General features: G+C 35.0%; 2 protein-coding genes across 2 annotated transcripts; both read left to right on the top strand.

Moving 5' to 3' along the window:
- The first annotated feature begins 13243 nt into the window (after nt 1-13243).
- LOC111000068 (ubiquitin-fold modifier 1) lies at nt 13244-15503 on the top strand. Its single transcript, XM_022269409.2, has 4 exons — nt 13244-13384; nt 13458-13514; nt 14814-14944; nt 15281-15503. Coding segments are annotated over exons 1-4 (261 nt in total). The 5' UTR covers nt 13244-13382; the 3' UTR covers nt 15352-15503.
- LOC123689879 lies at nt 13521-14807 on the top strand. Its single transcript, XM_045631744.1, has one exon. The coding sequence runs from the start codon at nt 13660-13662 to the stop codon at nt 14596-14598; it is 939 nt and encodes a 312-aa protein (XP_045487700.1). The 5' UTR covers nt 13521-13659; the 3' UTR covers nt 14599-14807.
- Nucleotides 15504-15542: the final 39 nt, after the last annotated feature.

The raw sequence follows: 15542 nt of genomic DNA, 5'->3' as shown, positions 1-15542 counted from the left end.
CCTTTTCAAATGAAACTGTTAGCCTATTATTTGCGAAATACGTGATAAGCTTTTGATATGTTCTTAAAGAAATTACGCCATTATCTTTGCATGGATTCCAAGTCTCTGTTGTATCAAAGGAAATGAAAAAGCCGTTTAGCTTACCAAGGAAGCTATAAAGGACGGAGATATAGTCCTATTATTATCAAGATTTAGCTGCTCTTCCCAAATCCATCTTTGGGAGTCATGGAATAATGATTGGTTGAAAGGCAGCGAGTTCAAAGTAAAAAATTCTGCTGAAATTCAACCCAAGATCCCTAGTAAACCATAGTTCTTTTAAGTTCTAAAATTGTCACTTCTATCATTTCCAGAATGCGTTTAGGACATGTATGTACACCTTATCCTTTACCAAGGATTCGTATTGTTGACAGTAATATTTGTGAGTATGGAGATTATGAATTGGATCGACCCTATTTTCTTTTCTTGTTCCCAATATGACCGCACCTCCTTTCTGAATTCCTTACACTACTACATGTTCCATTCGCAACTAAAATCTCTAAAGCCTTTGCTTTACCCTTTATTGTATTATAATGTATTATCTTCTTTCATAATAATTATGTGAGGGCCAGCGGCGAATTCCAAAAAAAAACAAAATATATTTAAATGATTTAATTAAATTTTACAATAATTTATAGCTTAATTAAACATCTAATTTATTAGATGCGCTACAATTATCTATATTATACATAATACTATTTGAAGTTTCACCTGTCCGATCACCGATGGTATCCGATCAAAAGCGTCTCGTGTTTTATTTTAGGAATCTCGCTGTTGGCCTTTATAGCTCAGCACGGGCTGTTTTGGCTAGCTTAGCTCGTTCTGAAAGGGCGGGTTTCTCAACTCGCACAAGGACGTCTCCTGTGAGAACTGAGACTCGAACCTCAGCTTGGGCCGTCGCGGGGTGGTCAATCGCCTTAAGGGCAGGAGGGAAGCTTACTGGAGTTAGCGATTTATTAAGTGTTACGTCAGAGTTGTACCTGTATAAATCATGTGGGGCAAAGCGAGTGCATTGGAAATGTATCATAATTAATAATAATATTTATATTTATGTAAATATTATGTTTTTAGCTAATTATCCATTTGTTTCCTTTTAACGTGTTCTTTCTTTTTTCTCGCCCTTATTTTCCCTACCTTTAACTTGAAACTGACATAAAGTTATACAATAAAAACATAGATTCAATTATTATTATGGGATGTTCTATCTTGTTATAAATCACAAGACATTTTTATCTTTGTTAAATGGTTTATTATAGTATGTACATTTTTAGTGAGTATCTATGATATTACATTATTAATGGTAGCAAAAAGCATTATAGGATATGCTGAAGCTGATTTGAATCACATCATTTTTGTTTGTTCTCGGCGCGAACGGTCGGCTCTTATCGACGGTCTCATTTCCCTTCAAATTCCTTTCCCTTCATCCATATCCTGTTTACTTTCAACAATGGACCCACATATATATAAACTTTTAGCAGCTTTTATCTTAAGTAATGATATAAAAATTTAGATCCTATGAATGTGTATATATGTAAATATCTTTTCTTACACTCCTTTATATCTATCTCTATAAGAATTGATGTTTTATTTTATAGATTATTTTCCTTTCCTTAATTCCGTTTCATCCGATACATTTATTTTTTTACCCGTTTCCCTGTTTTGACCCTGGGCCACAATGCACAAACCGTGCGGGCCATAATAAAAAAAAAAAAAAAAAAAGCATTATACATAATTTACTTACAAAAGTTGGTAATTGTCGTAGATAGAATCTTACACCAGAGTCGAGTTTATCTGTGATAATCCATAATCGAGATGTCATGTTAATTCTGTGATCTGTTCAGTGACAACGTCAACATTAAAATAATTATTTCCACTTTCCAGTGCCAAATCACAAATGGTACACATGAAAAAAGGCGGGAAACGTTGGTCGTGGCGGGAGTTTTGTTTTTTAGTAAAATTTATAAATTTAATTTAATTGATATAAAAGATCAATTTGTATATATTGTATGTAGTAGTTTAACTTAATTGTTTATTTCTTTAATTTGTGTATATATTCTTCAGCATTTGGTAAGTTTTTATACTTTTTCCTCAAGGCCTGGAATCAGGCGAAAAAATGAACGAGCCCCCGGATATCGGGGGCTCGCCCCCTGAGGTTGCGTGTAATATTATAGTAGAAAATAGATTTTCTAAACTGGACGAGTCCAGTGTAGACACAGATGTGGATCAACGGAGTGACCGTAAAAGAATGAGATTAGGTAAAATTTGCAAACATTGTAATAAGAGGAAAAAAAGATTTGACCCGACGCGTCGTAACAAGCAAAAAGAGACTGATTGTTCGTGCCAAATACCGGATATTGAATTTCCCTCATTATGTACTGAGATTAAGAACGCTAACGATATAGATAGTTTTCAGCAAAAAGGTTACCCAGCACATAATACAAGTGTAACTGTTAATACCCAACAACACCCCCCATCAGATAGTTCTCAGTCTCCAAAAAACCCTACAGGCCGATCGTTTTATGAGGCCTATGACATAGGGCCATTTGTAGTTCATGTGCAAAAAGTTTCTTCAGATACTGGCATCGCCTCCTTGCACCCAGTCCAATTTGGGTATTTCCTAAAGAAAAATTCATTTAAAAACATTATTAATGGTAGCATTAAAAGGATAGGCAGAAACCGAATTTCCCTATCATTTTCAGACCACAAATTTGCAAATGAATTTGTTAATAATCCTTGCCTGACAATTAATAATTTTAAAGCTTTTATTCCTTCATTTAATGTGACTCGAATGGGGCTTGTGCGGGGTGTTCCCGCAGAATGGTCTCCTGAAGATATATTAGACAATATCTCTTTACCTGTAGGCAGCGGAGGAATAATAAAAATTAGACGCCTAAATTATAAAGTGCGTAACAGCTCCCCACCTGAGTGGAAGCCATCACAGACTGTTGTTATAACTTTTGATGGCCAAGCTCTACCAAAACATGTGTTTGTATGCTACAATGCCCTACCGGTGGAACTTTATTCATACCCCACTATTCAGTGTTATTCTTGTTGCCGATTTGGTCATACTAAGTCCAATTGTAACTCTCGACCCCGATGTTACAAGTGTGGCCAAGGCCATACTGGGGACACATGCAACATACAAGATGATGCAGCATCTTGCTGTCTGTGTTCAGGTCTACACTTTGCTACAAATAGGAAATGTCCAGAATATGAACGACAGACTAAAATTAAATTATATATGGCTCAGAAATGTGTATCTTACGCAGAAGCAAACAAAGTGTATGATCCTGTCTCAAAATCTTTTGCTGAAATAGTAAAGTTTTCAAACATGCATAATTCTCCTAATTCTCCTGTGCCATCTGTATCGCCTTCCTCTTCCTCGATTCCGTCGTATAGTAGATCTTATAAGAAAAACATATTTGTTAAACCAACAACCCCCAAACTAAAACGACTGGGGTATAACAAAACAGAACACTTCAGTTTAATAAAGGACTATGATGCTCCAGCTTCTCCTAACGGGGTCGCTTTAATAAACAGTAACGTCAACAATAATGAAACAATGTTCTCAATCTCTGATGTTATCCAACTTTTGACTGAAATAAAATCCATTTCTAACTCTGACAACAATGTAACCGAACAACGCCGCCCAACACTTGCTTTCTTAACTCAATTAAAATCCACTTATGCGTCCAGAACGCGAACAAATAATCCAGTGGAATTGCAGAAGCACAATCTGCAATAAAAACGATTTAATCTATTTGCATAATAAATTTGAACCTTTTGTCTCAACTCTGTCGGAAACATGGCTTCGCCCGAAATTGACATTTCGAATTCCAGGTTATGTTATTCTCCGACAGGACAGACCTGACGGCTATGGCGGTGTTGCCATAGTCATTAAAAATAATCTCCCCTATTCCTTATTTCCACTTCCCTCATTCGGTGATGACTTGTCAGTCATTGCTGCTATTGTAAATAAAATTTGTATAGTATCTATTTATTTTTCTCGTCCTAATGTAAATATTTTTTCTCATCTTAATCAACTGTTCTCCATCCTCCCAAGGCCTTTCTTAGTCCTAGGTGATTTTAATTGCCAACATCAATCTTGGGGAAGCACTTCTTCCAACTATTATGGAGATCAATTATTAGATATTATAGATTCTCATGGTATATGTATTTTAAACACTGGGCTGCCAACTCGTGTTACTGGTCCAAGCGAAGGTGCAAGTGCGCCTGATCTATCTTTATGTTCACCTGATTTAGCTTCAACTTTGGACTGGCACCCTCTAGCATCTTCGTATGGTAGTGACCACTTTCCACTTGTAATTACTTTTCCTTCATACAAACCTATCAAAACCAATCGCTCTCCTCGTTTTAAATACAGATTAAACAACGCAGATTGGAAATTATTCAACCAAATAGTAGAGCAGAAAACTAATACTTATTCTCAAGAAGGTAGCCAGATCTCCGCAGAAATTCTTTCTCAGGTTTTGATTGAAGCTGCCGATGAATCTTTTTGCACTAAAACTAAGGTCCGATCGCAAATTCCTTCACCTCCCTGGTGGGATCATGAATGCACAGCTGCAATAAAAGAAAGAAAACAGGCCGAAAAAAAATACTGCGAGGATATGTCAGAAGAAAATTTCGAGTTATATTTAGAATCTGCCCGTAGAACTAAAAAATTGTTTAAGAAAAAGAAATACGATGGTTGGCAATCATTTTGTGCATCCATTAGTCCAGATGTCAGCCCGTCAGAGGTCTGGCGTAATATTCGTAGATTTAGATCTGCATATAATAATTCCCCTTCTTCTAAATTATCGATAACTCTAGCTGATCAGTTTATGGATCATCTTGCTCCCCCTTCTGTACCGGAACAGAGATTTCCTCCATTAACTATTCCTGCTTACATTTTTGATGACCTAAGTGGAATAAACGCTCCGTTTTCTTTGATCGAACTTAAAGGTGTGCTTAATAAGGTAAAAGACTCTACTCCAGGAGAAGATGGGATTCCATATTCTTTTTTGAAAAATCTTTCGGACCGAATGCTGATGCTGTACTTAAATATTATAAATTCTATTATGATTTCTGGGTGCATTCCCAAGTCTTGGATCACTCAATCAATTATACCTATTTTAAAAGAGAATAAGCCAACCGATGATCCTTCTTCTTACAGACCCATTGTCCTTTCTTCTGTTTTAATGAAAATAGCAGAACACCTAGTAAAAATCCGTTTAGAATGGTTTTTAGAGAATAAAAATCTATTAGCAACGACCCAATTCGGTTTTAGAAAAAGTAGAAGCACAATGGATAGCTTAGCAATATTCACTACAGACTTAAGATTAGCATTTTCAAACAATGAGTCAGTAGTAGCTACTTTCTTAGATATAAGCTCAGCTTATGACAATGTTCTTATATCGGTTCTCAGGGAAAAACTGCTATGCTTAAACGTACCACCAATTCTAACAAACTTTGTTATAGATATGCTCAGTGAAAGATACATAAATTTATTTATTGAAGATGTCAAACTATCTCGGACCGTATGGAAAGGATTACCACAGGGTTCTGTACTCAGTCCTTTGCTCTATAACATCTATACGTATGATTTAGAAACATCATTGCAGGCATCAACAAACGTACTACAATATGCAGACGATCTTCTTATATACAAATCGGGCAAATCAATTGAAAATAATTGTCAAACTCTAACATCTTCCCTTTCATTTTTAAACTCATGGCTGACTTCGAATGGTCTAGACATATCTGTATCCAAGAGCAGGGTTGTGTTGTTTTCCAGAATGCGTAAGCCTCCCCCGGTCCAGGTAAAGTTTGATAATGTTTTGATTCCCTCGACTAATAATATCAAATTCTTGGGGGTAGTTCTAGATTCTAAGCTCACCGGTGTATCCCACTGTGAGTATGTAACAGCGAGATGTGAACGAAATTTAAATATTCTTAGATGTTTATCGGGCATTTGGTGGGGAGCGCATTCACACTCCTTAAAACTGATTTACAACGCCATAATCAGAAGTGTAATGGATTACGGTACTTTCCTGTTGGAACCAGGAAATGTTTCTGCTTTCAAAAAATTGGATAGTATTCAAGCAAAAGCAATGAGAATAGTCTTAGGAGCTATGAAGTCAACCCCAATCAACTGTATGAGAACCGAATGTGTAGAGCCACCATTAAACTTACGCCGACAATTTCTATCTGATAAATTCCTATTCCGCTGTATGCAATTTAGTAACCATATCCTTACATCTAAACTAACATCCTTGACATCTTTAATCCACACTTCTCAATTTTGGAAAAACAAACGCACACCATGTTTGGTTAAAAGTTTCACAAGATTTACTTCTCTTAAGGCTCCTACTCACCAAGCGACTTCCAATCCTTTGTTTAAATATAGTTACAATTCCCTTATAATCTGTCCCGTTATACATACTAACATAGGTCATGTTAAAATTGAGAAAAACCAAAAGTTAACATTTAATTATATTGTTGACACTAAGTGGCCACAATGGCATCGAATATTTACAGATGCATCTAAACATTCCAGTGATGGATGTGTAGGTGTAGGTGTAATACATTCTAACTACAATATTGTCCAAAAAACTAAACTCCCTCCTGAATCCTCCGTGTTCACTGGCGAATGTATTGGCCTATTCAAAGCTTTAGAATACATCCTTCTACTGAAACTTCAAAAAACTGTAATTTTTACAGATTCACTTAGTTCTTTAAATGCCCTAGCCCGGTTCCCATTTGGATCACATTATCAATTCCCTGTCATTTCCGAAATTAGAAACTTACTATTGAAATGTTTGAAAGAAAACTATTCCGTATCGTTTGCATGGATTCCTGGTCACTGTGGAATATCTGGAAACGAAAAAGCCGACCGTATTGCCAATGAGGCAGTGGATAGTGGAGATGTGGATATTTTTGGAAACTATGCGCATGACTTGATGGCTCTTTCTGGGATTTATCTCCGGAATTCCTGGACTGAATCCTGGAATCAAGATCGTTCAAAAGGTCGCCATTATCGTGCTATTCAACCTTCTATACCCATTAAGCCCTGGTTTTGGAGACTGAGATTCGGTAAAAGAGTTACAACAATACTGTCTCGTATGCGTCTGGGACACGTCTGCACCCCAGCTCACCTTGCTAAGTTTAATATTATTGACAACCCTACGTGCGAATGTGGATATGCTAAAGCTGATTTGAATCACATCATTTTTGTTTGTTCTCGGCGCGAACGGTCGGCTCTTATCGACGGTCTCATTTCCCTTCAAATTCCTTTCCCTTCATCCATATCCTGTTTACTTTCAACAATGGACCCACATATATATAAACTTTTAGCAGCTTTTATCTTAAGTAATGATATAAAAATTTAGATCCTATGAATGTGTATATATGTAAATATCTTTTCTTACACTCCTTTTATATCTATCTCTATAAGAATTGATCTTTTATTTTATAGATTTTCCTTTCCTTAATTCCGTTCCATCCGTTACGTTTATTTTTTTACCCGTTTCCCTGTTTTGACCCTGGGCCACAATGCACAAACCGTGCGGGCCATAATATAAAAAAAAAAAAAAAAAAAAAAAATGGTACACATAAAAAAGCGCGGGAAGTGTAAAAATAGGCGGGCGTCTTTTTTTTGGCTTAACTTTTGAAAATTAAATTAAAATAAAAAATACAGGATCAGTTAAGTTATAAGGTGTATATAGTAGTAGTTATTGTTGATTATTTATATTTTTAGTTTGTCTTAATAGCCTGGTAAGTTATTTTATTTTATTATATGTAGATAAGAATTTTTCTCTTGTCGTCCATGATGGAGCCCGAAGACCCTGGAGGGACATCCCTCCAGGTGTCTCATGTAGTTACAATCGATGCGTCTGGAATGGAAACGGAAGGTTCCATTATCGATACAGACTGTTCAGATAGCACGAAGTCTGTTAAAAGAAAAAGAGTATCTGTGAGAAATGAAAAAAAGAGAAAAAGTTCCCAAAATTTCCCTAATGATTTAAAAGACAATATAACTCCTAAAGTCATCGAGTCTGATGTTAAAACAACAGAAATACCCCCAAATGAGGCTGCCCACTCTAACAATATTCCAGATAATCCTCGCGTTGCTAGGTCGCTTTACCAGGCGTCAGACCCTGCGCCTTATGTTGTCCATGTTCAAAAAATCATGGAAACAAATCAAACCGGATCTGTTCACCCCATACAATTTGGATTTTTCCTTAAAAAAAATTATGTAAAAAGCATTGTAGAGGGAAGTATAAAAAAAATAGGGAGGAATATGTTGTCATTGCAATTTGAGACATTTAAAGATGCTAACTTATTTTTAAATCATAAATCTCTCAACACAAATAAATACAAAGCCTTTATTCCGGCTTTCACAATCACCCGCATGGGAATTGTGAGAGGTGTTCCGTGTGAATGGGATGAAAAAGAAATTTTAGAAAACATTGAGCTTCCGCAGAATTGTGGAAGTCTTTTGAAAGTTCGGAGATTAAACAGGAAAATCTTTGAAGGAGAGAATTCCAAGTTCATTCCAACTGAGACTGTAGTCTTAACCTTTGATGGGAAGATCTTACCTCCCAAGGTCTTTATATGCTACAACTCCCTACCTGTAGACCTTTATATTTACCCCACACTGCAATGTTTCAATTGCTGCCGTTTTGGTCACACCAAAATGCAATGCAGAGGCACTCCAAGGTGTTACAAATGTGGTGACAACCATTCAAGTATTAGTTGCAAGACTGAAAGGGATGATGCTGTGTGTATCTTATGCTCTGGTTCTCATTTTGCAACGGATAAAAAGTGCCCAGAGTATGCTAGGCAAAAAGCTATTAAAGAAACAATGGCTAAAAAGTCAATATCATATTCAGAAGCCAGTAAAGTTCATCCACCAATTTCTAAATCTTATGCAGACGTTGTTGCTTCTGCGTCATCGGCCCATTCTGGTCCGAATATTTCTTATTCCAGTCCCTATAATTTAACAAGCCCTACTAAGACTTCCACACAGTCATTTAGGAAAACAGTATTCATGAAACCCAAAGCTCGTCCTAAAAATGTAAGTAAGGGATATGATCAAAAAACGCATGCAGAGCTTATCCAAGATTACAGCAACATTCCTTCCTTTTCTAAAGGTTGTCTCAACAACTATAATGATTTGTCAGAAATAATAACAAAGGATCTCATCATTTCTATAATACAGTACCTTTCACAATCTGACATAATTAAAATACCGTCCAACGATGCCCCTTCTACAAAAAGTTTTTTAACTAATGGACAGTCAAGACCATCCTCAAAACCAGTCTCTGGTGATTCAATGGAATTGCCGGAGCATTAATAGTAAAAAAAGTGACCTAATTTTTTTATTAAATAATTACAAACCATTTGCCGTCTCTCTTCAAGAGACTTGGCTTCGTCCCGGATTCAATTTTAGAATTCAAGGACATATCTGTCTTAGAGAAGACAGAACAGATGGGTATGGTGGAGTTGCACTTATTCTTAGAGGAGGTGTGCCATTTGTTCACATACCCATCCCTAATCACAGTGATAAATTTTCTATTATTGCTGCTAGTGTAAATAATATTTGTATTGTAAATATATATATACCTCACCCTTCCACTGAAGTCTTTGACAATATTTGTAGCATTCTATCTTCCCTCCCGCGCCCTATTTTGGTCACGGGAGATTTCAATGCACAACATACTATGTGGGGAAGTTTTAAGTCTGATCATTATGGGGCTAGAATCTTGGACATCTTAGATGATTATAATTTATGCCTTCTAAACACCAGTTGTCCTACTAGAAGGACACAGCCCCATGAGGGTATTAGTGCACCAGATCTTACCCTGTGTAGCCCTTCCCTTGCTCCTACATTAAACTGGTGGACTCTATCGTCTTCATACGGAAGCGATCACTTTCCAGTAATTGTATCATTTCCTCAAAAAATTAGAGAACAGACAAAGGCTCCTCCCCGTCTTAAATATAAACTTAAGGAAGCCAACTGGTCATTATTTAGAGATAAAGTTCAACAAAATTTAACAACCATACCTCCAGTAAATGACAGCAATAATCATTTTTGTGCTGAAGCTTTAACACAAGCCCTATTACAGGCTGCTGAGGAAGTTTTTCCAATTAAAAATAAAAGTGGCAATGGGTATATTCCATCACCACCTTGGTGGGACAGTGAGTGTTCTGCGGCTGTAGCGGAGAGAAAGAAATTTGAAAGGAATTACAGAGAAAATTCTACAACACAAAATTTTAATATTCTTAGTAATTTTATAACTAAAACACGTAAATTATTAAAGCAAAAAAAATTCAAGGGCTGGAAATCTTTTTGTGCCTCAATTTCACCAGACATTTCTTCATCGGAAGTTTGGCAAAATATTCGGAGATTCAGATCTGCCTTTAAACCTCCTAGATCTCATTTTATGGATAGCAGTACAGTTGATTTGTTTCTAGACAAATTAGCTCCACCATATGTGCCATTTATAGATAATATTTCTTTTCACTCACAGCCTTCTTTCCTCTCCCAGCACAGAAGTAGTGATTCACTCATTTCGTTTAGCCTTTCAGAACTCAAAGGGGTTCTTTCAAAACTTAGGGACTCAGCCCCAGGTTGTGATGGAATTCCATATTCTTTTCTTCAAAACCTAAATGACTTCAGCCTTTCTTATTTTCTCAGTTTAATTAATTCAATTTTAACATCAGGTAATATTCCTTCATCATGGAAAATCCACGAAGTTATCCTAATACATAAGCCTAACAAACCAATTAATGATCCATCATCATACAGACCAATTGCATTAGCTTCAGTTATATCCAAAATTTCTGAACATTTAGTTAAAAATAGGTTAGAATGGTTTATTGAGAGTAACGGGTTATTATCTCCAAACCAGTTTGGATTTAGGAAAGGCAGGGGTACTATGGATAGTCTCAGTATATTTATGACAGACTTAAGATTGGCGTTTTCATACAACAAGCCTGTGATAGCAGCATTCTTAGATGTGTCTGCAGCCTATGATAATGTCAACCTTATAATTCTGAAACAAAAAATGATTAATTTGAATATCCCACAAATTTTTATAAGTTTCATAATAAATCTTCTCTCTGGTAGAATGCTTAGAGTAATGTCAGAAGATTCCTACCAATCCCGTATTGCCTGGAAAGGTTTACCACAGGGATCAGTTTTGAGTCCCTTACTTTACAATATATATTCTCATGATCTGGAAGCCTCCCTTAAGGGTAAAGTTAACTCACTCCAATATGCAGATGATTTACTCTTATATATCTCAGGTAATTCTATTGACAACATATCTGATACTATGACATATTCCCTTCAGTTGCTAAAAGTCTGGCTGGACAATAACTCTCTAAGCCTTTCAGTTCATAAAAGTATAATAGTCTTATTTTCACGTATGAGACTTCCTCCATCAGTAACTGTATTTTATAATAATATTAGAGTTCCTGTTAAAAGTGAAGCAACATTTCTTGGGGTAATTTTAGACTCGAAACTTACAGGAAGCTCTCATTGCAAATATATAAGTGCCAAATGTGAGAAGATCCTAAATATACTGCGTTGTCTCTCTGGAGTTTGGTGGGGAGCCCACCCTTTCTCTTTAAAGCTTCTATATAATGCACTAATAAGGAGTATTTTAGACTATGGAACATTTATACTTGAACCCTGTAATGCAGTAGCTCTCCATAAGTTAAACATTATCCAGTCTAAGGCTCTGAGAATAATTACTGGGGCTATGAGATCGAGCCCTATTAACGCTTTGCAGGTCGAATGTTCTGAAGCTCCCCTGCACCTCAGACGACAATTTCTTTCTGACAGGTTCCTGTTTAGGGCATTACAAGTATATAATCATCCTCTTTATTCTAAGTTACGGTCTCTGTTGGAATGTATGAATTACCCGTACTGGGCTCATAAATCGCCGCCATGCCTTATTATTAGTCTCCAAAAATACTTAGCTCTTCAAGCTCCAACACACAGATCACAATTCCTTCCTATATTTTGTGTTAACTATGATGCATTAACATTAGATCCTACTATTTTGTTTGACTTCGGTATAAGTAAACAAGATCTTTCTGCAAATGCCAAATTTACTGATATTATTGACAGTGACAGCCAATGGAAACATTACCATTTAATTTTTTGTGATGCTTCCAAACCCGGTCCCGAGGAGTGTGTGGGAATTGGCGTTTTCCATCAACAGTTTGACATTGTACAGAAAATAAAATTACCTCCAGAGACTTCAGTATTTACTGGAGAATGCTTTGGTCTGTTGAGGTCTCTGGAGTACATTTTAATAATGAAGCTTAAAAAGTCAATAATTTTAACTGACGCTAAAAGTGTCCTCCAAGCGTTGAAAAGATTTCCTTTTAGCCGTAATATAAATAATCACCCAGTAATTATTGCATGTCGCGATTTATTATATCAATGCTTCATCAAAAAGTACACTGTATCTTTTGCTTGGATTCCGGGTCACTCAGGTATCTTTGGCAATACCAAGGCTGATAGGCTTGCCAAAGCTGCGGTCAATGACGGAGACCTGGTTCCATACAAAAATTTTTCTTGTGATTTAACTCTCCTTCCTAAATCCCAGTTAATAAAATCTTGGATAAACATTTGGCGTTCTTCAAGTCAGACGAAAGGACGGTATTACAACATGATTCAGGGGGATATACCTCCTAAACCATGGTTTTCTACTTTGACGCTTGGTAAAGATATTACTTCGACCCTTATACGTATGAGGCTGGGCCATGCATGCATACCCTTGCATTTGGCAAGGCTTAACCTTTTGCCTGACGACACATGTGAGTGTGGCAATGACGTTGGGGATTTTAACCATATATTTTTTGCCTGTAATAGACATGACCGTTCCGCTTTTATATCCTCGCTTTTATCCATAAATATTCCTTTGCCTACTTCTATTTCTGTCCTTTTATCTAATATAAATATTGATGTATATAAAATTTTAGCTAGTTTCATTTTTCATAACAATATAAAATTATAACCTATGTTTTATGTATATACGTACTTATAAAAAATTTATCTGATCCTTTTCCAAATTCCGTACTAATTTCCTATCCAATAAACCTAATAATGCACTTCCTAACTTTTGTACATGGCTGACGCACAAACCGTGCAGGCCAAGAAAGGGAAAAAAAAAAAAAAAAAAAAAAATGGTACACAAACTTGAAAGTGAAACGTCCTAACTTTTTGTGATTCTCTTTCCTAACCTACTATTTGTAAAATTAGTTGTATTAAATAAAAAACAGTAACAAAATATTAAAGTACCAGTTCTTCATTTTGTCTAAATTTCAAAATGTAATAGATTTTGTCAGCGTCAATTTCTCCTGAAAATTGTATTACAAACTTAACAAATTTTTGTCATTTGCAGGTCTAAAGTTACATTCAAGATTACGCTTACTTCAGATCCGAAGCTGCCTTTTAAAGTGTAAGTCTATTGTACTGCAAACCTAAAAAAATTGTAATTGATTTTATATACCTCGGATACAAGCATTAATGAAATAGCCAGTCTTACAGGTTTTAGTTAAGCAGATGTTTGTCTGGGATCATCTTGAACTCACATAGGTATTGCAATGGAAACTGCTGTGTGTCAACAGTTTTTGAATGTTTTCCAGGATTACTTAAATCTGTGCCAGTTTGAGAACTGGCCTAATAATGACACAAGCTGTACAGAAATAAAAAATGCTTTTTTGATAACCATTCATATAGAAAAATGCCTGGATAGATTACAACAGTTGTCGCTCATTGATGATTTCTTAGCTGTCTTGGGCAACTCTAGTGATAAACAAGATTTTCTTCTCAAAAATTGTTTAGGCGATCCACCAAAATTTATATTGAGAAAAATCATTGCCTCTTCAATAAAAATAGATGTGTTAGATTCTGCTTTCAAAATATTCTTAGAATTATTTTCAGCAGAAAAACTTGAATCTTATTTATCAGATTTAATGTTAGAAGCATCCTCGATACAGATACTTTTGTGTAATCTGTCTGTACATATTCCTAAAGATAAATTATTGGCTTTAAAAAGTAAGTTTCTTTTATCAGAGTTATATGAGATGGAAGACAGTCAAGCTGTTGTAATAGATATGCTGAATAATAATTGTACTAAAGATGTATTAGAAATGTTAATTATTAGTATGTTGAATAGCAGTATTGAGTTGTCTAATACAGTAAATAGTATTGTAAATGCATTTTTAAGTTTTATGACTATTAAGAACTCATCAAAAAAAATATTTTGGAAAATGCTTCTTCAGACTGAAAATCTTTTAAAACTGTGTTTAAATCATGTAGATATATTTAAAAAAATATCTAAAGCTTTATTTGACTGTGGCAAGGTACACAGAGAAAAAATGTCAGCTGAGTTTTTTTATATAGATTTAACATATTCAGAATTGATCAGAATTACAAAAAAAATTTGCAATAATGAAAATTTAAAGAGTGAGTTCACAGTTTTTGTTTTTGAACTTAATGAGGATGAAAACTTTTGGGAAAATATTTTACGCTTACCTTAAATCATTGTTTATAAATATATTTTTTTGTTATTAATATATACTTAAAGGCAAAACATTGTTTTATTTATGAGAAAAGTATCCATATTTAACAGTTTTATACTTGAAAAAAATAATACTGAAAATAGTAATACATTAGACAGATGATACAAGTGATAGGAAATGAGAAAATACAATTTTAAAATTAATGTATATTAAGATATTAATAAAATTTTCAGACTTAGTGTACCAGAGGCAACACCATTCACAGCTGTGCTAAAATTTGCAGCAGAAGAATTCAGAGTGGAGCCTGCAACTAGTGCAATTATAACTGATGATGGAATTGGAATAAATCCTCAACAGAGTGCTGGTAAGAATAAATAAAAATTTAAGCTACTCTAATTAAGATACTTTTATATGGTAAGCATAGATTTATGTGTATAAAGCTGTTATTTTAAGGTAGTATTAAGTGCTAAACAGTGAGTGAAAAAATAGAACACAAGAACTAAAGTAGTCTGAAACTACCTTATGGTAAAAATCTTTTTTAGTAAATTAGGTTAGACTTAATAGCTTATTAGTCTTGAGTTGAAAGAGATCATTCCATGATGTCTTAGTAAAGACACATGTATAAAAAAATTCATATAAAACCTAAATTAAGAAATTTTGTTTATAAACAGCCAAAATCTCTAATCTTAATTTTTTTCAGGTAATATTTTCCTAAAACATGGTTCGGAGCTCAGATTGATACCCAGGGATAGAGTGGGTCTCTCTTCATAATGTATTCTTACATTCCACATTAATTAGACTAAGTCATATTATTGAAACCTGACATTTGAAATCTATTCTTCTAAATTTTTAAAAAGTATGGTGTATATTCTATACTATTGCTATCAAGTTATTTGTTCACAAATATTTCCTTTGTTATGTATTTATAATGATAATATGTTTAAGCCTAAAAAAAAATGCTT

The sequence above is a fragment of the Pieris rapae genome, chromosome 16 (assembly GCF_905147795.1).
Source record: "Pieris rapae chromosome 16, ilPieRapa1.1, whole genome shotgun sequence".
NCBI classification, from domain to species: Eukaryota; Metazoa; Arthropoda; class Insecta; order Lepidoptera; family Pieridae; genus Pieris; species Pieris rapae.
Note: the sequence above shows the minus strand (reverse complement) of the source record. Positions and strands in the feature narration are given on the sequence as shown.

Excerpts from the sequence above, each read along its gene's own strand:
- LOC111000068 (XM_022269409.2), top strand. Across the intron at positions 13,515-14,813 it reads CCGAAGCTGCCTTTTAAAGT|ACTTAGTGTACCAGAGGCAA; the intron begins GTAAGTCTATTG and ends TAAAATTTTCAG. Across the intron at positions 14,945-15,280 it reads AAATCCTCAACAGAGTGCTG|GTAATATTTTCCTAAAACAT; the intron begins GTAAGAATAAAT and ends AATTTTTTTCAG.
- LOC123689879 (XM_045631744.1), top strand. The coding sequence starts at position 13,660 with ATGGAAACTGCTGTGTGTCAACAGTTTTTGAATGTTTTCCAGGATTAC.